This window comes from Propithecus coquereli, unplaced genomic scaffold (genome assembly GCF_000956105.1).
Source record: "Propithecus coquereli isolate 6110/MARCELLA unplaced genomic scaffold, Pcoq_1.0 Scaffold65, whole genome shotgun sequence".
In the NCBI taxonomy this organism is placed as follows: Eukaryota; Metazoa; Chordata; class Mammalia; order Primates; family Indriidae; genus Propithecus; species Propithecus coquereli.
This window is the reverse complement of record NW_012152507.1, coordinates 379,518-404,768: the sequence shown is the minus strand read 5'-3', so window position 1 is coordinate 404,768 and position 25,251 is coordinate 379,518. Positions and strand designations below refer to the sequence as shown.

The following is a 25,251-nucleotide window of genomic DNA, read 5'->3' as shown; positions in this document are numbered from 1 at the left end:
TGCAGTCCAGGGCACATGTATCTCAGTGATTGTGTCTGCAAAGAACGGTGGAATGGATGGTTGAGAAATATCCAGGTATTTTAGGGGATTTAAACAGTTCTGTTTAAGAAATACTTTGTTTACTCATCTGTTTGTTTTGGGTTTGTGTTTTGGCAAGGTTGGGAAAGTTGCTTTAAATGTAGATGTCAGCTGTTGTATCATTTGAGAATGTTTGGATCTCCTTATCACTGCTTGACAGGATTAGAGCCTGAATTGATAACTTCGTTACCTTAGTGTTTGGCACACTTACCTGCTTCAGCACTTTTGGAGGGAGACTATTCTTGATCACTGAAGGTGTGTGGGGGGTTAGGAAATTATGCTTTTGCCTTTGGGACTTTGCCAGTAGATGTTAGGCATTTGAATCAATGTGTGACCGACTGCAACAAAGAAACAAAGAGGCAGAAAGGGAATGGAGAGATTAGGGTATAGGAATAATGGGTACTCACCTCTTAATGATTTATCTCAAGATAAAGAGTGAATACTGTTCTTATCTGAGAGAATCCCTTGCTGATTTCTGATTCAAGGAGATGGCAGGATGGATGAAGGGGTGGGAGGGCAGCTGCCCAAAGCTCACTAGAAGTTGTTATTCGGAGGGCCTCTGGCAGACTGTGCAGCCCAGCCTTGCAGAGAAGCACTGGGCCAGGTGTTGAAAGATTTGGTTCTTGGTTCTGGCATTAGCACTAGGTGGCTGTGTGTCTTTGATTCAACTGGTAACCTTTAACATATTTACTAGTCTGAGTAAAATGACAAGATTGGACCTGTGGTTATAACTTTTTGTGGGTCTCAAAACCTAGATTTTAATGTACATTGTTAGGTGACCCTTACCGTATTAGTTTGGGACCAGTCTTGACTATCTAGAGCTACTCTAATATGACAGACACATAATCTGAAAGTATTTAATTTTGAATCATATATTTTCCTGTTAGTTCATTTAATAAGTGTCAATAAAGATCAAAGAAGAGATTCTTTAGGGAGATATTCAAGCAATTCTTACTGTAGTGGATTTTAAGTCTTTTACTTACTATTTATAGGATGGTTTCTATGTGGTTTAATCTGAAATCAAGAAAGGTGGCTTGCCAAAGAAACATAAAATTAGCCCCATTGTTGAAACTGATGTTGACTGCTTGGTGTTTGGTAAAAAGCATCTCTACGAGAAGCCACTGGGGGAAATGAGGAGTTCAGGGTCACCACCAATTTCAGGAAAGATGAAAAATGTTGAAATCAAGTGGGAAGAAGGAAATGTGGCAAATCACAAAGAACCAGACTGTTTTTAACAGAAAAAAAATCCAATTTTGTCTGCTTTTTTCCGAGCAAATTCCATTTGATATTTTACATTTTCTTGATAACTTAATAAAGAATCTCAGGAAGGAGTTGCAGAATTTTAGCTTAGTGAAAGAGAATTTGTCATTTGTGACATTTCTTCTCTAAATAGCATGGGAAGATCAATGTATTAGCATGTAGTTCATGCACTACTAGTTCTAGCTATTTCTATTTCAAAAAGAAACAGCATGCTATATGGTAAAACTTGGTACAATGAAGAATTCTGGCTCAATTCCTAAACATTTATCGAACTCTGCTAGAGACCAGGCATTGTGCTAGGCACAATATGGGATATACAGGTAACAAAACACAGTCCCTCCCCTCCAAGAGCACCATTTTAGATGGGAAGCCAATAGTATACAGATAATTTAGAATGATATAAAATCAATGTAAACAAAACATGAGATGTTGGCTTTGCAATCAAAATATGCACTGAATCTGGCCACTTCTCCTCCATTGCAGTCACTTGTGCTGAGCCACCATCATTCCCCCTCTCCTTGATTCTAGCATCCTAGCTGGTCCCACTGCACCCACCCTTGTCCCTGCTGTTTCCCAGACAGCAGCCAGAACAATCCTTTGACAACATGTCACATCACATCACTCCCCTGCCTCAAGTCCTCCAGTGGTTCCCAATTTTGCCAAATGCAAAAGATCTTTCAGTAGTTCACAGTGTCCTACGGCTCTGCATGGCCTCACTCCTGCACACACACACACTCACTCATGGTATTCTTGGACCTCCTCTCCCACTGCTCTGACCCTCACTCACTTCACTCTCCCCACACTGTCTTCCATGCTGTCCCATGGACATGCCTGGCATGTTCCCCATGGTAGGGCCTTCACAGTGACTCTCCTTGAGATAGCTGCATGGACGATTCCTCACTTCTTCCAAGTTTTGCTCAAATGTCACCACCTCAGTGAAGCTCCTCCCTGACCACCTATTGAAAATTGCAGCTCATCCCCTACCCATTAGGGGATCCCCCCATCTTCCTTGTCCTGCTCTACATGGTTTTCTATAGGACTTATCACCCCCTGGCATACTGTATAATTTACTAATTTATAATTTTGTTTGATATCTGTCTTCCTCCATTGGAATGTCAGCTTTGAGAATGATGGATCTTAGTTTTGTTCATTGTTGTCCAACTAGAACAATCCAGACAATCTAGAACAATCTAGAACAATGCCAAGCATGCAGCAGGTACTCCGTATGTATTTGTTAAATGAGTGACTGAATGAATGAGAAGGAGAGATTCATTGTGACTAAGAGTTCTAGGGAGAATTGTAAGGAGGAAACCTTTGAGATGGGTGTTGAAGGATGAAGAGATTTGGGCAGCCAGCTTTTCTGGGGAAAGACACTTCAGATAGAAGGAATATCATTAGCAAAGGTAGCAAAGTGGCAGAGCTCTCGAATGCACCTGGAATGCAAGGGGCCTGCCTGACTGGTGTTTGGGGTGGCGGTGGGAATGGTAGTGGTAGACTGATGAATTAATGGAGAGAAAATAACTAAAGGGGACTCAGTGGAGTGAGGGAACAAATCCCTAATCACTGCCTGTGATAAGATGGCAAGCATGTTGGTGATTAGATGTATAACATGACAGATATTGTCACAGTAAGAAATCAGTAATGGAAATGGTATTTGCTCATGAGATCTGATTTTTATATAGTACTTGACTATTTTCAAAACATGATCACATACTTATTATGATGTAAGCTTCATAACAACTGGTGAAGTGAGTTAGGCAGGTATCATTTATGTTTTTTGATAAGGTTTTTAAAAAATGAATTGCATTTTATATTGGAGGAAGTGAATTCTCAAACCAACTAAGTGACTTGCCTAAAGTCATGGAGTTGGAAAGTAGGGAAGCAGCTTCTCACTGTATATGTCTCATGGTCAGTGTTTCCCACTATACCAGACTGCTTCTCTAATTCTCACAAAATACTAAATATACCATGCTGGTTTTTCACAAGGGTACAAGCCTATTTCTGTTTCCCCTATTCATTGAAAATAGCAGTTTCTTCATCCAGTTACTTCTTTACCAGATCCATTTTTCTCTTTCCTTCTTTTCCATTTTGACTTATCTGGAATAAGTTTTGGAAAGATTAATATATATAATATGTGGGTATGTTTTTACCTTTGCCTGTTTGGCATTTTTACCTTTTCCAGGCTTCTGCCAAGACTGTCTGCTCCAGCACGTGACACTGTATTAAGGTTGTTGCTGGCTTTCATTTAGTTCTTGGGTAGAAGGGAAGAGAAAGCATGTCACCCACTCCATTTGAATGTCTTACAACTTACCTATTGCTCACTTTGGGAGTAAACCTGATCTTCTTAATTCCCCCCAGATGTTAGTAGGCAGGAAGAGGCGGAGGGAGAGCTCAGTGAAGGAGAACACTGGTATGGAAACTCTTCAGAGACTCCGTCAGAAGCATCCTATGGAGAAGTCCAGGAGAACTATAAGTTGTCTCTGGAGGACCGGATCCAGGAGCAGTCCACGTCCCCCGACACCTCCTTGGGAAGTGCAACTCCCAGCAGTCACACATTGGAGCTGGTGGCACTCGACAGTGAGGTCCTACGAGACTCACTGCAGTGTCAAGATCACCTTTCCCCTGGAGTGTCTTCTTTGTGTGAAGATGACCCCCCTGGTTCCAATAAGCCCCTGAGCAGCAACTTGAGGCGGCTCCTGGAGGCTGGTTCCCTCAAACTCGATGCCACGGCCACGGCCAATGGCAGAGTGGAGTCCCCTGTAAATGTTGGCTCGAACCTCTCCTTTTCCCCTCCTTCCCACCATGCCCAACAGCTCAGTGTCCTGGCCAGAAAGTTAGCTGAGAAGCAGGAACAGAATGACCAATACACTCCAAGTAACCGTTTTATATGGAATCAAGGTAAGTGGTTGCCAAACTCAACCACCACCTGTGGCTTGTCTCCGGATTCAGCCATCCTAAAACTGAAAGCTGCAGCCAATGCTGTTCTGCAGGACAAATCTCTCACCAGGACTGAGGAGACCATGCGATTTGAGTCCTTTTCCTCCCCTTTTAGCTCCCAGTCTGCTAGTTCTACCTTGGCAGCTTTGTCTAAGAAAGTCAGTGAGAGAAGTTTGACTCCTGGTCAGGAGCACCCGCCTCCGGCCAGCTCCTTCCTTTCCCTGGCTTCTATGACCTCCTCAGCGGCCCTTCTGAAAGAGGTAGCAGCAAGGGCTGCTGGCAGTCTTCTGGCTGAAAAATCATCACTGTTGCCTGAGGACCCTCTACCGCCACCGCCTTCAGAGAAGAAGCCAGAAAAAGTAACTCCACCACCTCCACCACCACCTCCGCCACCTCCACCACCACCGCCACAATCCTTGGAATTATTGTTACTTCCAGTTCCTAAGGGAAGAGTTTCTAAACCCTCCAATTCAGGTATGGAATCTTTTCTTTCAATCATCATGTAAGTCTTTTTGATGATAAACTGTGATGTCTTATTCATTGGTTTTTGCAGTTGGGGTCCCCATCTGATCTGAGGCAGGAGTAAAAAAGCAAGAGCACAACAAAATACTTTAAGTAAGCAGCACAGTAGTCTTTCATGTATGTATTACACAAAGCCTTCACAAATAGCTTCATTTTTGAAAGGTAATGAATAATCTTACATACAGTACTACCTCCCTTTCATACAAATGATTTTTTTTTCTTACTAAGTTCAGTCTAGGTCCATACAAGATATGTTTAATGGGGAGAGATCAAAGCATCTTTGTCATGGAGTGTATGGCATCGCTGAACATAGGGGGGGAAAACCCACTGCTTTTGAAATAGTGGAGAAGGGAGAATCCACACTCCCGCTGCCTCCATCACAAATGGACTTTTGTATAATCAGTAACTACTGTGCCCTAATTTATCACAGTACACACTTTTATGTTAGCATTTTTATTACTTTTTTTGTGGAATTTAAGCCTTTCTCTCTTATCCTATTCTTCTATAATTTCTTGTCATATATATAAGAACTCTAAAAAATATTGTGAATCAAACTTAAAGCATTTCTGGCAAATGCTTTATTTTATTCAAATCCAATCAGATTCTGAAGGAATGTGCATGTGGAAAATTTGAATCATAAGTTTTTCTAGTGGAGACAGTCTTTCCGATGGAGAAGTCGCTGTTATATAGAGCCTTGGCATTCATAATTATTCATCTGAGGGAGATATTTAGTCACTTGAGTTCTCACAATGGAAACATCATTTCTTGTACTGGTTTGCTTTAAAATTGTGTGCATGATAAATACATGTTCCCAGGGATGCATGTATGGGGTTTCAGATGTCTCTCAAGGATATCCTGCCAGACTGGAACAGGAAGTAGGCTATGTGTGTCCTCATCAGTGTAAACACTGCCATTGTGTGTGTCTAGCTAACTTCGGATTATGTGCAGCAACATTGATTAAGAGAGCTTGGAATGGCAAATAATTGACTGAACTATCACAGCTAACATCAATTTGATGCATTTTTGACAAATTTCCATTTAAATTGCTGAGTGAGCCATATGCACTAATTATAATTACTTCAAAACTTGTATAAACAGCAGAATAGAACTAGGAAAATGGGTATGTGGGACTTTTATGATTCTCAGTGATCCAAATCATTCACTCTAGAGTTTCTGAAGTGTCAATAAAATCCTGAAATGTTTATCAATTCTGAGTTTCATTTCTCACTTCTCACCTGCCATCTCGTGAAATAAGGAGAGAAATGGCTAAAATTAGGAAAGAAGAAGAAGAGCCCAGGGAGCTGGGTAATTTTACAGTGGAATAAATCACTCCTGACTCATAGAAATTTCATTTAGGGGTAGCAGCAGAAAGAGAGGTATGGCTATATGTACAGTGTCATTTTATAAATACTCTCTATATCTGTTTTATTGAATAAATGTATGAGTGGTGTTTACAGTATAAATTCATCTGAACATTAGTAACTTGGAAAGCTTATACAAAATTAATAGTACATTTTAGTTGACTGAAGACTTGGAAAGAAATGACTGATAAAACCATGTTTCCTGAAGGCCAAACTGTAGCGGCTTTGTCATTTTAAAGTGGTCTTGGGTAGAACTAGCAATAGTTGTGAAAAATAATTTTTTTTCACTCAAACAACTAGATGCATGTAAAGATGAGAAAGAGGTCATGTGCTTCCAGTGAACGGTGGACTTTTTGTTTGTTTTGTTGTAGGAAACACATCTGGGGAGAAAAGCTGTGTTCCTTTTTTGGTTTAAATGCACTTAATCTTCACCAACATCTCAATGAGTTTCTCAGCAGAATTTCATATGGGAAATCTATAAGAAATCATTTTTTCTTTGCTTTTCACTGAATTTTTTCTCTTGCTGAAACATTTAATATTTTAATCAATCTAATGCCACCGCTGCTGCTCTTAACAGGAGGCGGAGCTTATGCAGTGATGGGAGTGATGGGGAGCAGCTGTAAATACAGATGAAGCTTCACTTGCTTCCTTACTGCTTACCTGCTGTGTGGCCTCAGCTGCTGTGTGGCCAGTTCCTAACAGGCCACAGACTGAGTACTGGTCCACGGTCTGGGGGTTGGGGACCACAGCACTATACTATTGGTTTCAGGGAAAGCTGGGGGCTGGATTCAGGTGTAACTTGGCTTTACCTAAAAAGCATTATGGGAGTGTGGTGAGAGCCATCACCCAAGTTTCTAAACATTCCTCATTATTATTTTTTCCTTTTACCCTAGAAGGAAATGTTAGTTAAATTTAAAATAGGTGGACTGGCTTCTTGAAGCAGGGAAAGAGTTTCTATTGCCTAATGACTTAAATAAACAAATAATAACCAAAAAGAAAAAGCCATGAAAATAAACTATACACCATTCTGATTTCAAGCAGGGCTTCCATTTTTCAAAAAGCTATTTCTCAAAATGCTGCAAAAAAGGCATATAAAGTTGATTCTAAAGTTACAAAGAGATATGTGCTAGAAAAGCTGATCCTTCCTGCCTTGAGTAATTTAGACACCAGCATTTCTTTGACCTTCTTTAGGTCAAGGGAAGTCCAAACCATGAAAAAAATTGTCTTTTAGGTCTGGCCTTATTCTTCTTTTTTGAACAGGATTCAGTTGTTGCCAGGTCATGGTGTATTTAATTCCTTAAAGAGTCCACCACTCGATAGCCTTTGCGCCCTGCAAGAGAGACGTGACACTTGAGGAGGAGGTTTCTTTCATGTGACCCTGTGCCCTCAGCACATGCTACACTGCTCCTCTGAAAGGGGATACGATAGAGGGAAGATTATGTCCATTTGCTATAAAGATAAATGTCACACATTGACTCAATTCTCTTTGAAGCTACTGTTCTGTTGCAGCTAAGAATAAAATAAATGGTTTTTATTTTAAAGACAAAGTTTCCTGTAGAAGGCCAACAAGATTCTCAGGATTCCAGTTCCTAGTTAAAAGAAATAACAGGGGAGTTTAAGAGAGAGGGTCTTCAAAACATCCTTACTGTGCTGAACAAAATTTAAATATGCCTAGAAGCAACCTGGTGTCATACAGCTAAGAATATTTCCTGGGCCGATACATAGGGATTTTCTGGCTGCTGTTTTCCATCATATTAATATTTATATAATATTATTAAAATTATTGCAAAAGGATAGAAAGTCCAGAGAGGAAGATTACTTCTCCTGATACTCCCATTAGGTCCACAGTTATTATAATAAGCCTTAATAAGCCTTAGTCTGAGAATGATTACATACATGGACTTATTTAGAAAATTCACTTTTTAACCAAGATTCAGAACTATCTGTCGCTCATCTCGATGATATTTTCCCAGTGATTTCAACTTCGTCTGGCTATAGATTTCAGGCTCCTCTCTTAGTTTTATTGACTACTTACTAGTTAAAATGGGCATTGATAATGTCAGCGTCAGTAGTAACAGATAAACCCAGTTATACATAGGTTTTTTTATTGCCCTGAAGTAGCATCTGAGAGACATGCCCAAGAAAGTCCATTAAAAGATGACGAATCCATGTGTGTTGTTAAGGAAGGAAGATAGGTTGGTCATCCTCCTACACAGACATGCACCTGTAGGGTTAGTAGGTCTAGAGTGCAGACGGTGGTGATGTACAGATTGTGCATACTCAGAGTCACCTGGCATTTTGAACTCCTTCTCTGTGTATGGTAAGGTCTGCATGCAGAAACTACCCACTTGCAAATTACCTTGACTTGCTGCAAATTATCACATAAGATCTAACGAAAGAAAGTTTGATTGCAAAGCCTATAAAACAATTACAATTTGTTTTAAAAATACCTGCTTTGTGTTAAAGCAATTAAGCTACTAAAACCCTCCATGATTTTTAAAAAATTCTTTTAGCCCAATGAAGTTTTTCTGTTGTTGCTTTGTAAATTTATGTATAGAAATAGGGTAGAGCACCAAACTGGAAATGAAGAAATTGGCTCTAATCCCAATCCTGCCACAAAATAGTAGAGGAACTTACAGCATACCACCTCAGTTGAGTTTCCTCATCTGTAAACTGAACTGGTTTGGAATTATTTCCAAGATTGCTTCCTGTTTCAAAATTCCTCGCCTTTACTTACTGCTTATTTTTTAACAGTCTGTCTAATAACTCAAACCATTTTTTTCTATTTTTTAATTAAATATGTTGCCTCTTAAAATTCACTGTCAAACCTCCCACAAGATCATCTCCACTTTGGGCAGATCTTGCTCGGTGTAAATAGTTCAACATATATCATTGTACTTTATTAATGATGTAACCACACAGTGTACATTTTAAATATAAACTGCTCCAAGTTCATTTTTGGAAATAGCTGAGGTATAAGTACATGAACATCTATCTGTTTGTCCATCCATTCGTTTAGGACGTGTATTGGTGCACTATGTGAAAGGCATGCACTCTTGGGCTAATGCTAGTTCCACTGGAACTTACTGGCAGCCTCCTGCATCTGTTTCTTCCATTTCCAGCCCGTGTTTCTCTTTTCTTTCTTCTCTTGACCCAGCCCTTTTCATTTCAATCTCATTATATTTAATACACATTTACTTATTGAATCATATGTTGTACCTGGCACTATTTGGGGGCTGGAGACACACAGGTAAGTACTTCCAGGCCCTTTCCCAGCCAATTTCCCCTCCACCCTCTCCTTCTTCCCCCTCCTATCTTTTCCATATCTCATTTTCCCCTGCTGAGCTGAATTTGGCCATTGGAGTTTTGTCTAGGGTGAGCCAGACCGTACCTGAGCCACGCGATGGACTCAAACTCCTTTATTTCCTCTTGGCTCCAGTGACAGACTACCATGTTGGGCCAGGTCTTGAGCTATGTGTTTATTATGTGGTGTCGGTTATTTAAATTCACATCTGCTCTGATGGTGAGTTTTCTGCTTTGGAGGGTGTGAATAGAGTTTGTTTATTGTCACTACTATTAATATTACTACAATAACTACTATTAGCAGTAGCTTCCCTTTACTGTGTAATGGACATTTTACACACATTGATTACCTCATTTCTTTCAATAATATTATTGCCTAAAAGAAAATATGTTTTCTCCAAGGGAGCAAATTAGCAGCTATCCATCCCACGGGGTCTCTTAGCATTTGGTGGCATTTAGTTTTGTTTGCAGTGATAGTAACTACCTAGTGATATATTTAGGGGAGTTGTTTATCAGGCAGTTGTAAACTAGGTAAAATTATGAACATTTCAATCTCATTGCCTCAAGAATATGTGGTTTATTCTGAGGAAGTGGTCATATTTCCTTAGGTTGTAAATTTGAGTGAAATTTACAGCTGTCTCAGTTCCCTGAAAATAGTTTGGCATATGATATAGAATACATCCTTACTTCCTCCCTTTTCTAAAGTAGTCAGCAACATCACATACACATGGAGGGTGTCTTGCTAAAATACAAACTTTCTTTTTTGAATAAATAAAAATGCAAATGTTACCAGGGGAGGTTACTGGCCAAATCTGAAAATTAATCATTGTATTCTGGTTACTTTTATTATTTGGCTTCTGTCTTCTTCCTTTATCGCTGTGGTCAGTTAAAAATTTCAAAAGTTACAATAGTGTAGCTATTTGACCACATTTCTTGCAGTTAGTTTCTCTTCATTTGTGAGTATTCTAATTTTTCCTACTCAATCCAATCTTGTCATTTGTACATGATTCATGTATATTTTGGTATTAATTAAAACTAAGAAATCATAGCTCCAGAATGAAATGGATTTTTATGAAATTCTAATCTGCAGGGTTTAATGTAGTGTACTCTGTAATACATTTGAAATACAGAAGCAGTGATTAGGGTGGGGGCTGGGAGGTGTCAGAAAGAATAGGAAACACATTGGTCACATTAGGCAAGGCAAGATGCTAGGGGAAACTGGCAATGTTTGTTTTATAAGTTAATGCCTTTTTATTGCCTTCCTATGGTGTGCCATAAAATCTCAGGTCAGTTGAGAACATCTCAGTTTTTCTCTCCTCTTCCAGACAGTTCTGTAAAATTAGGCAGTTGATTTGATAATGGGACATGCTTACTGAAGATGGGGATCAGTGACAGCCTGTTTGTGTATCTCTTTCTTATTACTTTGATGTTCTTACAACACAAAATAGACATTGTTATCATTTTTTCCCTGTGGCATATGACAATAATTTCACCTAGAGGCCCGATTCAGTCCTTTCTCTCAAATCTGTTGTTCAACATGTAGTCTTTGTGATCAAAATATCAGGGTGGAGGGAATGACAAGGAAAGATAGAAAATGAGAAGCAAAATTGGGGGTGGAACTACAGATCAGCAGAAGCAATCAACAAAAACAGACAGCAGGAAAGCGATAGGGGGTTAATAAAAAATGCTTGTTTCTAGGTCTCTACAAGGTTTGCTTTTCCTAGAGTAAAAGAAAACCCTCAATCTCCCCTTCACACCCCCCCCAATCAAAAAAGGAAATACTTATGAAGGAACATATATCAAGTAGAATTTCCAGACTTGAAAGGCATGTTTTTAGTTAGAGAATTCTTTTTCAAGTCTATTGGTTAAGCTAACCAATATCACTTATACCTGTATTAGTAAAACTGCATTTTTGGAATGCCTTAACTTTATTCTAGAACCCTTGTTGTTCCATCCATTTTATGTGCTCCTTTGCGTATAAAGACTCAGTTGACTCGATAAATAAATAATGAAATTATTTTAAAGTATGCACCTGGGAATATTTTCTTTTAAAATTATGAAAGTAACATGTGTATTTAAAAATTGAAATAGTACAAGAGGGTATACAATAAAACACAAGTTTCCCTCCCTGAATCCTTCCTTTTAATCCACAGTCCTTCAATGGTAACTGCTTATTGATTTCTTGGGTATGCTTCCAGAAAAATTTCATGCAAATAAAAAGATACTTTTTGTTTGTTTCATTTATTCATGCCATTCTTGCCACTCTCTCCTTTTTTTTTCTCAATTATTTAAAGCAAATCCCAGACATCATATCCATTTGCTTGTAAATACTTCCATGTATATATCTCCAACAGATAAGGACTTTAAAAAACTAACCACAGTTCCACTATCACATCTAACAGGAACGATAATTGTTACATGATATTACGGAACACCCAGGCTATAATCAGTATTTCCTCAATTATCTCAAAACATGTCTTTTTACAGTTGTTTTGTTTAAACAGAATCCAAATAAGCTTCATACCTTGCATTAGTTTCATATATCTCTTAAGTCTCTTTTTATCCATAACTCCTTCCCTTTTAAAAATGCCATTTATGTATTAAAGGAACTGGGTCATTTGTCCTGAGGAATTCCCACATTTCTAGATTTGGCTGATTCCATCTCCTTGGTATGTTTAACACTTTTTTTTCTTTTTTAATCACCTGTATTACCAATGAAGGGCTAGTTATATAGAAGCTTGATTAAATTTTTATAAGAATGTTTCATAGACGGCATATCAGAAAGCACACATTATCTGTCCCATTTTTGGTAATGTTAAGATTAATCAATGGTTTCAGGTGTTGCCAACTTGATCCATCCTTTATAAAGCTCCCTATCAACCTTTCACCTAATGGTTTTAGCAGCAATTGATTCCCATTTTTTAGAAAAAATAGAATCACACTAGACATATGGTTTTGTATCTTGCATTACCCACTAACTCTAATATCTTCGACATGTTTTCATCTATAGATCTAGCTCATTTTAAAAAATGGCTTCATATATTTTATTTTATTTTATGAATGTATGTCAATTTATTTAGCTGTTATGGAAATATTTCTGATTCCTCATGATTAAGAAAGGACTAAGTGATGCTACTTGTTTCTATTCCCTGTGTCCCTAAATTTCAGAGGGTAGTGTGGCACTGAGCAATATAAGTTAGTTGGTAGACCAGAAGTTTAGCAATACAATGTCGGAACAGAGACCCTTCCCTTTGGGGATAATGGAGAAGAGAGTGATCTTAGCTTCACTTTGAGGAGGAGGTTGTTGGTTTGTTTAATTTACTGAAAAATTGGAGCATTTGTGGAGCTCTTCCCAAAGTGGGCAGTAAGGCCCAGTCGCCATGCAGAGGAAGGCAGCGCATATTGTTAGTGGTTAGCAGAGGGACAGAAATAAGAGGGTAAAAACTCTGACCTTAAGAGTCCTTGATGGCTAAATTGGCAGCAGCATCTGCTCAAGCCACAGCTCAAGAAGTCAGCAGTAGGGATTCGAAAATTTGCCTCCCTTGGAGTTTAGTTGATGATGTTTATGATAGCTGTTTGATTTTCAGTGTGGGGCAGTGCGTTATTATCTGTCCCATTTGATTTGTCTTTATTTCTCACCGTTTTCCAAGTGCAGGAATTCAGACATGGACTGACTGGCAGTTTCCTTGAGGAAATCAAGCTCCTGGTTTTAGGCTTCTCTGACTGTGTACGGTGCCTTCGGGGCCCTGAGTTAGGACAGGCCAGGAGAAGCCCCTTTGCAGATGTCCTCCTAAGTGTGGGCTGGCCTTTGGAAGTACGACTTTCACAAGGCTGGACGATCCGATCTTGGAAAATGGAGCCCAGATAGAAGTAACTAGATGTATGTAGGTTTCTACCTGAAGAAAAGCAGTCACAAAACTTCCTCATGGATAAAACCTTGGAATTGCCAAGACAAAAACCCAAATCATCTTTAGTGCTTTTTATATAGCAATGCATGTGAATTGGTGCCGGATGAAACATACCTTTTTGTTTTCCTTAATGGTCCTTTCTTTCTCCTTCTTCCAAGCCTCAGAAGAGGAAAGCGGAAAGCCTTTCCAATGTCCAATATGCGGTTTGGTTATAAAAAGGAAGAGTTACTGGAAGCGGCATATGGTAATTCACACAGGTTTAAAAAGTCATCAGTGTCCACTCTGCCCATTCCGGTGTGCTCGCAAGGACAATCTCAAATCCCACATGAAGGTAAGCCACCTGCGGGCCGGCCCCACGGACGGACGGGCGGAAAACCCCCGGGCGCCTGCGCAGTGTGCGGCGCGAGCCTTCTCGGCCTCGCGAGGGCTGGCGTCCCTGGCGGCGCATGCGCACAGCTGCGCTCGCGGTTGCCAGTTAGAGCTCCGTGCGGAGGATGGACGCAGGAAAGGGTGTTCCTTTGAAGGTATTAATGTCCACTTTTCCACCAAGAACTTAAAGGTAGAGAGAATCTGCTCTATCCAAACAATATATGTAGAGGAGAGCGGTCTTTTCCTATAAGGGAGCAACAGCGTTACCCTGCCTGTGAGGGGACGCATTTCGGGAAATGGAGGGCCCTCAGAGGCAGGGTCGGGGAAGAGCAAGAAGTGGGGAAAGCCAAGTCCAGAAGAACTGCTGGACTGAGCACCAAAGAGCGGGCTCTGGAACCTGCTCCCCTTCCTGGAGAGGCTGTCCTCAGCTGTTGTTGCTTTACTCTCCAGCTTGCAAACCCAGAGGAACACACCTAGAGACACTGTAGAGAACAGGTGTGAGGTTGTTGGAAGGCACCTGGGCTTTAACTGAGCCCCATGGGAGGCTTGGGGACCATGCCTGGCAACACTGAGAGGAGTCCTTGAGGCTGGCGGCGTTTGAGCTATCACAGTTTCTAGTACTACATTTACCAGATATCCAAGGACATCATTTTCAATGTCCTATTAAAAACAATTGGGGAGCCTGAGCATGTGAAGAATTGACTTGTGACTATTATGTGTCACTCTTATGTGAGATGGGGGGGGGAAACTTAGTTATATGGAAATCTTTTTAGTAGTCCCTGTTAATACTAAGGATTTTGTCTCAAATTCAAGGAGGAAACTCATGAGAAGAGCATGTGCTTTTGAATTTGATAGACCTGAATCTAAATCTTATTACACAACTTATTACTAAGTGTCCTTCAGCAAGTTAACCTTTAGATGCTCATTTTCTTATCTGTTAAATGGGAATGATAATGTTTGGAAAAGTTGTCATTAGTATTTAAGGAGATAATGTTAGCAAAATGTCTGACACAGAAATGTTCAATGGGTGTTAGTTAATTTTAATAACCATCATTGGACATCTTAATAGCAATCATATCTTCACTGATATTTTTAGTATGGTTTGGCTCTTGACATTGTTTATACAGTGTCTACTTTCCTGCCATAAGGAGTATAATGTATGTACATAATTAAGATATTTACTTATTTGGAAATCTTGTGGTGTAATCCTTCTGAATGGATCAGTAATCACTGTTCACAATTGTAGCTCTAAAAAGTGTGAGCAGACAGAACCTCTACTGACTTTAGGAAATAGCTTAGAAGATTAAAAAATTTAAATCCATGATGTAATTTGTTTTCTATCATTTGCCTTTGTCTCCTGGGAGTAGTATACTCTTCATCTTCAGAATCTATTTAATCAGGAGTTCTGGTTGGCTGAATTTTACTCAGTCCACTTAGTTTTTACTTTAACCTTCCTCCTCTACCTCCTCTTCCCAAAGTAGAAACTAACATTTTAGATCTGCAAAGTTGGATTTCATTAGCAGGATCAGACTTCAAAAGAGATGCCTTTAAAATGAAAATTTGTTTTAGTTACCATGTCCTAAGCTGTGTTTAGAAATCAGGTCTGGTGAATTTAAAGCTTCAGTGAGCAGAAAACTTACATCTAGCCTGACACCTTGTAAGCTTGGTTTCAGCTCAGGGTCACTTAAAACAACCTATTTATAAACTCATGGAAAAAAAGCTGGGTTTTCAATAGCGGGAACTACTGACCCTGAAACTACAGGGAGATGAGTTGGGTGCCTTGATGATACAGACGGTCGGCCGTGGCAGTGTCACAGATGAGAGCTACAAGGGCTTTGCGGGTCGTGGGGTCCTAGAATGCTTTCAGAACAAATCAATAACCAGTACGATAAAGCAGTTGTGTGAAATTACTACTTTATTCAAACTCATGGTGTCCTAACCTGTTGAGCTACGACTCGAGCTTTTGATAAGGGAAGTGTGAGAAGAGCTCATGCAAGTTTAATTTTATCAAATGGTGTACTCTTTCTTTTCCCTGCTCTCCACCTTACTTATCAGCCTTTCTTTTTTTTAATCAAAGAATTCATGATTTTATTTTGATTAGGCATACTTTAATTTTGTGAAATTTTGCAAATATAGTCTACACAGCAATATAATGCCTATGGCCTTAAGCATAGATATCCTCTGCCACACTCACCGAAGACTACAGATATGGATAGATTTTCTAAAACAAATTCTGCCTGAGAAGTGGGGGCAGTATAGCCAGAGATTAAGATCTCAAACTGTGTGGTCAGAAAAACCTTAGTTAGAATCTCAATTCCTCAACTTAGGAGCTGTGAGACTTTGGAAGAATCATTTAACCTCTCCAAACCTCTGTCCACTAATAGAGATAATAATCATACAGTCTCTCTCATGGGATTGTTATAAGAGTTAAATGAGATAATGCACATAAAGCACTTAATACAGTGGCGAGCATGGAGAAACGGCACCAATAAATGTAGCTCATATAGTAATCATGATCTAAACGCCATTTGAATATATATTAATGTTTATATTTAGAAACAATCAATGAAATGGTATAAGAAATTACTCTAAAATAAATTTTATTGCTTTTCTTGTTTTGTGACATATTTTTAATGCTGAGAACTTAGAAAAACTGATAAATAAAAAGACTATAAAATTGACCCTTAATCCCATCACCCAGAAATAACCATTATTATTCTATACTTTACATTGATTATATAGATTTTTTAAAGAAAAATGAGATTCTGTTTTATTTGTTCAGCAAATACAGTACTTACTATATTCCTATTATGTCCTAGACACTGTACATTTTTTAGCCTTTCCTCCGTAATATATTGTGCAAATGTTTTTATGACCAGCCGCGGAAGGAGCTTGTAAATGCCTCCAGCTTCCTCCAGGGTTATCTCAGATTTCCATTAAGTCTTTTACAGCTTTCCTGGATGAGTGAGCATACAGGAATTAAATGTGAAATTCATAAGCTGAAATTGAACAGAAAAGGTGAGGAGGACTGCTAAAATAAAGAACATTGGTGAAGTAATGACAAGAAACTGGACAAGAGTCAGGTCGCTGAGTTCTAGGGCACTTAGGTCTCCCATTTAAGGAGCTGTGACTCCTCTTTAAAGCCTTCACCTGCCTGGCACGTTCCCCTAAGGAGGATGAAGTAGATATTGTGCAAAGTTTCTCTAAGCTTTAAAATACCCAGTCATTGGCCTGCTACCAGGAGATGACACTAAAGATGTAAGAGTGCCTGATATGGGTTGTTGGTATGAAATGACAAGGGGGTAATGAGTTTCTAAACATGGCCTGGAGAGAGTGACATACTTTAGACAAGCATTTTTTCACATTAGCAGACTAAGAGAGTCTTTAAAGCAAGTATTAAGCTAAAGAGAATAAAAATTATAACAGAAAAGTGCTCTAATGTTAGGAGAGAGGGGAGAAAGTGCAGCCAGGGGATAGTGCTAATAGTTGTCTCAAAGGCCAAATGCGATATATAGTCTCTTTGGAAAGGTGTAGCTCAAATAAGTGCAGAAGTCAACACAACACCCAGTTTTTCCTTTAAACTTGCACTAATTTTTCCATAACTAAAATATGACAAAGCCAGGATCAGGTGGAAAAGAAGCCACATAAAATATTAATACTTGCACACAGACTCTTTAATCCAGGGTTCCCTTTCGATTTTAGAACTTGGGCTCTTGATCTGTCCTTTTCCTTCTTCCAGAAGCTGCTTCCGGAGCTTCTGTTCTTGGATTAGCAGCTCCTCTCCTCTTCTGGGCCAGTAGATGTGAGGATACTTCTGAAATGGAATCTGCCCCACTGCACTGCTCCCAGGGACAACGGATGCTTTCTGCCTTGTGACCATTACCACCTGGTTCCAGGGCATGCTTTTGGCAGCACCTGTTGGGGTACCATGGGGCTGTGACCTGAAGTCCCCAAGGTGCCTGCTTCTGTGTGACTCTTCTCAATTCTGTGAGAGAGCAAAGGAAATGATCAGCTCCAAATGAAATCCCTTTGTTGTGAAAGAACAGAAAGGGTGATGTTATAATTAACAACCAGCAACAATCTGTGTGTTTCCCCACCCCCAGGCCTCTGCTCCAGCAGAGGGAAAGCCTTTTCATGAGCAGCACTTTGCGCAACTGAATTTAAGTTTGCATGGTTATTTCTGTTGAGAAACTCATGCTTTAGGGGACCCAGAATCTCTTCTGTTGTTTTTTTCAGAAAGCCACAGTGGGGTGCTGTAGCGACAGGATCTCACCATTAACTTTTAATTTCTTTGCTTTTGTTGGTCACTTAACATTATTTAAAAGTATGTTTTGGCTGGCGAATAATGCTTTTGGATTGCATTCAGAATGCATAAACAGCTGTTGTAAAACTTGCTCTCTTGGAAGGGAAACCTACACAGAGGGGCCAGGTGGCGCAGTGGATTAATGAGCAATCCTTTAACCTCTATGAGACCTGGGTTCGAGTCCTGCTTAGGTCACCCCTGAAAGATGAGGTGTCAGTCTTGTTTTGCTTTTGAATTCCAATCTTGTTTGTCCAGAATCACACAACTCCCCAAATCATTTGGCCCGTATCTACACAATTGGCAGTTTCTACTCAAGGGAGGGCCAGTCCTGAAATAGCAGGGTGTAGCAGGTCAGCACTGAAGTACATTGGCAGAGATGAATGGGAAGTTACGAGCTTATGAACACCTGCCAGCTCAAAGCCTCGCTTGGGCCAATGCAATGATTTCCTCACTTTTTCAAGCACTAAATTTGGTAGTGACAGGAAGAAGTTTCTCAAGATTTTTACAGGTATCGTGTACATGGAAGACTGGAACTAGATTTAAAAGCCTGCATTCTTTCATTGCAGACATCAGGATCCAGAGCATGATTTTATAGCCACGTTTGAAAAAATTGGTTTCTTCTTGCTCAGAATACTTTGTGAAGGTCAAACCTTGGCTTTTCTCCTGCTTTGGTTTCTTTGTATGTAGTTTTGCTCAAGCCATTTATTCTGGGGTCTCAATTTCCCTGTCTGTGAAATGGGAATACCCTGGAGACATTATTTTCTACATTCTTAATTACCTAAGAGGAGCATTTTGAAAATTGAAATTATGTTTTCAAAACACAACTAATTCTCTGGGTGACAATAATTGGGTACATACAAAGTATCATTATTGTGAGAGGAATTAACTTGACAGGTTACCTCTTTTGACCCCCCCCCAACTAGTAATTATGTAAGTTCAGATTCTGCTGAGTTTATGATATTTTTCTCTGAAGACATCAACCGAGATTGGATGACTAGAATATTAGAAGGATTCTACCCAAAACAGCATCCGTTGGCAGACAGCATCCTCAGTTGTGAGCATGGCCCCAATAATGGACTCTTAACCTATGTGGACCCACTTTATGTTTAGGGATTGGCCTCATTACCTGGAGCACAAGAGTGAAATACTCCTCGATACAAAGGCCAGCCTTCGTTGTGCGGGGAGGAAACAAGTGATGCGTAGTTTGGATGTACAGCGAAGCATTGTGCACGCACTCGCGGTGGATTTCTCATTCTTCTTGCTCCTCCCTCAGGTTCATCAGCACCAGGACCGGGGAGAGACCTTTCAGTGCCAGCTGTGCCCTTTCACTTCCTCACGCCACTTCAGCCTGAAGCTCCACATGCGTTGCCATCAGCACTTCCTGAGGACAGAAGCCAAGGTGAAGGAGGAGATCCCAGACCCAGATGTCAAGGGATCTCCCCACCTCAGTGACAGTGCCTGCCTGGGGCAGCAAAGGGAAGGAGGAGGGACAGAGCTAGTGGGGACCATGATGACGTCTAACACTCCAGAGAGGACTAGCCAGGGAGGGGCTGGCATCTCGCCTTTGCTGGTGAAGGAGGAACCCAAGGAAGATAACGGCCTGCCCACCTCTTTTACCCTGAATGCTGCTGACAGGCCCGCCAACCACACAAAGCTGAAAGACCCCTCCGAGTATGTGGCCAACAGTGCGTCAGCATTGTTCAGCCAGGACATCTCTGTTAAGATGGCGTCTGATTTTCTCATGAAGCTGTCAGGTACTTGAATAGGGTTGTTTTCTCCCTCTCTCTCTGTCTCTATCTCTCTTTCTCTACTAGTATTCTCATCTGTAAAATAAGCTGGTAGGACTAGATGATTTCAAGGTCCCTTTAAACTTGAATAGTCTACACTTTCATAAATTTTCTCCTTGACTTTTGTGTATGTGTGTGTGTGTGTGCAGTCCTTTAGAAGTAGGAATTGCTTTGGCTTGGATCTTGGAACAATAGGGATTGTTGATTTCCTTCCATTTTTTCCCTTTTATGGGTTCTTGGTGGGGGGCACGGGGAAGGTCACTTGGTGAGCCAGGTTTGTGTCATTTGCTTTGTGTGGCCTTGACCCTATGTAATGTGTGTCTTCTGCATTGAATTCTTTAAAGTACTTGTATGGGATACCTCATTTCACATTGATATTCAAATTCTTTACCATCTGAATTAGATTTTTAAAGGACGTATATACAGAGACTATTAGGAATGATAGACTTTTGAATTTTGAGCCAATGATAATTATCTTTATTTTTTTTTTCAGTTTCTTTTTTTTGTGGGAAGTTTTTTATTGTGGTAAAATACGCCTAACATAAAATTTACCATTTTAACCATTTCGAGGTGTAAAGTTCAGTGGCATTAGGTACATTCACGTTGTTGTGCAACCATTGCTACCATCCATCTCCAGAACTTTTACATCTTGCCAAACTGAGACTCTGTACTCATTAAACAGCAACTCCCATACCCCTCTCCGCGCCAGCCCCTATCTCTATGACTTTGGCTACTGTAGGTACCTCATGTAAAGTGGAACCTAAAAAAGATATTTTTAAACATCTTTTCCAGCTGTACTACTGGCTGCCCTTTGGAAAGAAGACAGTATAAATTATAAAAATCTGATAAAAATGTATTCTTATCAATTAACATTACTTTCCATTACCATCAAATTATACATGATGTTTCTTTTTGTTTTTTCATTTTTCTTCACTGTCTTTGAGGTTGTAATGTTGAACAGGAGTGTAAAGACGTCATGGAGCACTGTTTTTCCTGACTCTTTCGGAATGATAAGACATGGGATTGTGCTGCTACTCATTAGGTTTTTAAAAGCATGATTTAAAATTTTAAAGGAGATGTAGAGGGTGGGGAAAGGTCGGTTTAGAATTGGTTCTGTCTTTCAGTGAAGATGGCAGTCCCCAGGATGATTTCCAAATGCCATTTCAGCTCTTTGGAGATTGACAGTACCCTTTTAAATAGAGAATAATTGGTCACCGCCTTCCTTTAAATGGACTGTGAGTTGCATTTCACTAAATGTCATTGCCAGGTGAATTAGAGGTTCAGCTTCACTCTGAAGTCCCTTTGCTCTGTGACACTTCAGTAGGGTCTTTTGGAATGTCCCCCATGTCTTTGCCCCTCAGGTGTGGGAGACACTAGTTGGAAGAAATGTGGAAAGATAGGGAACGGAAAATGAGGCATCTCAAAAATGAGCTGAGGAGGGAAAGAGAGCAAGGAATGTTACAATGAAGCACACTCACCTGCAGTGGGAATGAGGAAGTCCCATGCTGGAAGTGGCCAAGTCACAGGAATTAAAATGCATCTGACAGCAGCATTGAAGAACAGTGGGTTCTCTACTCCTTTACCTGCCAGCTCCCCCGCCCCCCACCACCTTCTCCCTCTTCCATCCCAATCTAGGGGAAAATATGATTTTTAGATATTTTGAGTTTTATATTTAAAAATTTTTGAAAATGTAGGGAAAACGCATGTTTTCAGTTTTTCCTTTGTTGCCCTGATTCTTAGGATTTTACCTCCAGGCGAACTTTGGTTTTTCCTTGGTGGTCTCTCCTGCCAATATGATAGCAAAGGGGGCTGCTTTTCTGGGCTCTTACAGTGCAATCCCAAGGGAAGGAGTGCAAATGCAAACTTCACTTAGCATAGCTTAGAAAAGGGAACATTTCCTGACTTAACAGACGGGGACAAACTAAGTGAGGGTGAATAACTCTTAGTAAGGTGTTACTACCTTTACCCCAGGGCTCCAGGGAGGAAGGTGAGTTGGGAGGAGGGAAGGTTTGGTTTTTAGGTAAAACGCTGGTGTATAATCCACTACGCCTGCTGGGCTCAGCTCTCAGTGCCCACGTCAGGCTGTAATTAGCTGCAGACCCAATCTCAGGGAACGTAAGAGAAGCCCTCAGCTGCTTAGAGCCAGCGTTGCAAACAGCAGAGACATGAGGAGAGAAGCCAGTCAGTAGGTTGGGGTGAAGAACTGTGCACCAAAACCTTATACTGCGATCTGTTTTTTCAGTTAGCTGTTGATGGGAGGTTGTTTATGGTTTGGCAGTCAGAATATTTACTGACTGATCAATTGGCATAAGAAAACAGATAACAAATGCACACTATTTATGCAAAAGGCCCATGCAGCTATTTTATGGTGGCTTACTGGAGGTCCTGAAACCTGACTTGTATGCACTGTTACCTAGCAACCTGTTATAAAGTCACCAGGGAGTGAGATGCATCAGTAATTTTTTTGTGTGTGTGCATATTTGGATGTAAATGTAAACTTGGTGACTGTGGCAGTGCAGCCCAGGAGTGGGGAAGATACGTTAAAAGGAAAGGAATACGTTTTCTGGAGGGATTTTTGCTTTTTTTTTTAAATTCTACTAACTCTCTGGTTGGTCCAGCCATGCGATTGATAGCAGCTCTCACTATGGTGCTCTACCTGGCTGTGTCTGTGGATATGATTCAGGGACAAAAAGGCCAAATCCCAGCGAGCTGTGTGTGCCTGAGTTTCTGGCTTTTCCCATCATTAAATGTAGGCAGTAGTGGTTAGCCTTGGGACTTGTCCCTGGGTGTCATAACGGCGCCATTGTTCTTGCACTGGATTCTTTTACTGGGCTCTATCCGTGCACCTGCTGGTACTGTAGGGTGCAGCTGTTTGTGGGCACCGAGTCTGTGAGTCTTTGTGCCAGCCAGATCACTGTCTGCAAAACTGGAGCACAGTGACAAATTCAAGCATGGAGACACCTACTTGTTTCCAAAAGAGAGAGAGAAAACACTTGATGCTTTCTTGCCTGGTTATTAAGGGGAGTCTTTCTTGCTCCTTGGACTAAAACTAAGCATAAAGATGACTGAATGGAACCCAGTGGGATTAAAAGTCACTGGGTAGAATGCTGTTTTAAAATGACTTTCCATCCTCCTCCCACCCCCATCCATTTGGAGGTTTCTTAGTGTGCATGATTGTGAAATAAAATGCCTTCTCCAAACCATCAACTATTCTTCTTACTGAGCCCACACTTAACATTCCTTGATCCTTCAAGATTAACGTTGCTCCCTAGTACTGAGGCTTCCCGGGCTCAGCATCATTGTTGATTCAGGGAGGTGTATGGGCAGCCCCTACTGCTGGCTTTCTGGGCTGATAGAAAAAAGAATTTTGTAGATTTTGCCCAGGGTTTCGACCTGTGAGGCAGGCCTTAGAGGGCTATAGCCCTACATTTTTGCATAGATCCTTCTGGCTTTTGGAAGCCAGAAGACATAGCAGATCATTGCATGTCCGGGCAAGTGATTTAGCAGTCCCGTGACTGGGGGTGTTCAGGGGAGAGGCGCCCACCCCGCGGTGGAAAGCTGCAATTCCTGCCGATTCTGTGCCGTGTCGCCCATAGCCAGTAGCAGTTCTTAACCTCAGCTGCACATTAGACTTACCTGGGGAGCTTTTAAAAAATGCCAGGGCCCTGGAATGATGATTTAAGTGGTCTGGGATAGGCCCTAGACATTAGTATTTTCTTTAAAATTCTCCAATGATTCTAATGTGTAACAGGACTGAGGATCCCTGATGTAGAATATAAACTTGGTACATGCAACAGTTTTTTTCAGCACAGAAATGATTTTCTTCAGTACAATTCTCTTCCTTTGCTTTCCATCCCAGACCGTGAAAAGGGGCATGGTGGTGTGAGATGGCTTTCACCATAGGTCAAAATTGACATGAAGGAGAGGCCTGGGGTGAGTCGTGTTCATGGAGCCCTGTGTTCTTCCTTGTGGGACCTCGTGACAGGAGAATTTCTCCAGTTAGTCTCAAGGCTCAATCCAGAGCATCAAGGAGCTGGCAGTGTCATCATTAGAAGCTTGATTAAAAGTAGTCTGCAACAGCCTTACATCATTTCTTTTTCTGAAAACTACACTTTTCAAGATATAAAATTTAATTCTAACTCTCCAAATTATAACCAAGCAGTTGACAGAAACTTGGCACCTCACTTGTTGGCCGGGAATATCTTTTTGTCCCTGGTTTGCCAAAATAAAAGATATGTCATTTCAACTATTTTTAATTTGGAAACCAGCAAAAATTTTTGTGCTGTCTCCCACATTATATTAATTTCATAAAATTGAGACCAAAATAATTTTAACTAGGAGAGATGGACTTTTTAAAGCCACAACTTGCTTTTAGCCTCACAGAGAAAAAGTTTGTGAACAAGTGGATACAAGCTAAATGGTTTCTGACTTATCAGTAATTCAGCCATAGAATAGCAAAGGTTTTCACGTATAAATGAAAGGTGTTGGTTAACTTATTTGTGTCTCATCTTGTAGTGTCCCATAGGCCTTTGTTCTACAACTTCCATCTATTTCTCACAATTTTATGGATCTGTAGTTACAATGCAGTTTATGTATAAGTGGCAGCTCCCTATGTGTTTTACCTTTGTTTGTGCTGCTGGAGAAGAAGGGGCGGGAGATGCCCATTGAACCAAGTTGTCCTCATTGCCTGGTGACTCTGATTCGCTTTCTGTAAAACATCTTAACAAGTGAGCCTTCTTCCAAGTAAATGCCATCCTTGTGTCACTCACACCCCAGGACTGCAGTTCCGGCAGCCAGGGGGCTCTTCTACTCCCCACGCCTGAGTGTGCCGTCCCCGGTTGGTTTATTTTTGACAGCTCCCTTTGCATCTTTGGTTTGGTCCTTCTCTTTAATCCTACCTCGCTCTTCTCATGATGGGCCCTCACTGATCATGTGACTAAAATTCCGTATGTGAGCAGCTGCATTTAGGGGCCTTAAACATGCAGGCAGCCTGAATGCCCTTTTGAAATCCTGAACTTTATTGAGCTTGGTGATTCATATGAGAGGGAGAATGTGACTCTGCTGATTTTCAGTGACTTGCTATTCCATGAGACAAGGACCGATCTGAGTCACAGAAGGGGGCAGGTGCAATTATAAGTAAGTGAGACCTGGATTACTTAGACACACAGGTGTTGAAACTTGCATGGATGGAGACCTTATGCTATTTACTCATTGCTTGTTATTTTTAGTTTATGTAGTGTTTACTCTGTGCCATTTCACTGTTTTGAACCTCATAACAACCCCGGAGGTAGGTAGTATTAATATTCCCATTTTGCAGATGAGGAAACTGAAAGACAGAGAGGTTAAAAGTCTAGCCCAGGTTAGTAAGTGGCAGAACTGGGGTTCTGATCAAGGCAGTGTGGTTCCAGCATTCCCTTCCCCAG

General features: G+C 40.7%; 1 protein-coding gene across 3 annotated transcripts in view; it reads left to right on the top strand.

Annotated features, from left to right (window-relative positions):
- ZNF827 (zinc finger protein 827) overlaps positions 1–25,251 on the top strand; it is a 160,625-nt gene that overhangs the window by 30,844 nt on the left and 104,530 nt on the right. For 2 of the 3 annotated variants that reach the window (XM_012660030.1, XM_012660031.1), the window contains exons 2-4: positions 3,697–4,749; positions 13,528–13,700; positions 19,315–19,795. In XM_012660030.1, the coding sequence (XP_012515484.1) occupies positions 3,697–4,749; positions 13,528–13,700; positions 19,315–19,795 (1,707 nt within the window). The remainder of the gene's footprint in view (positions 1–3,696; positions 4,750–13,527; positions 13,701–19,314; positions 19,796–25,251) is intronic. The other variant, XM_012660032.1, reaches the window with a different exon arrangement.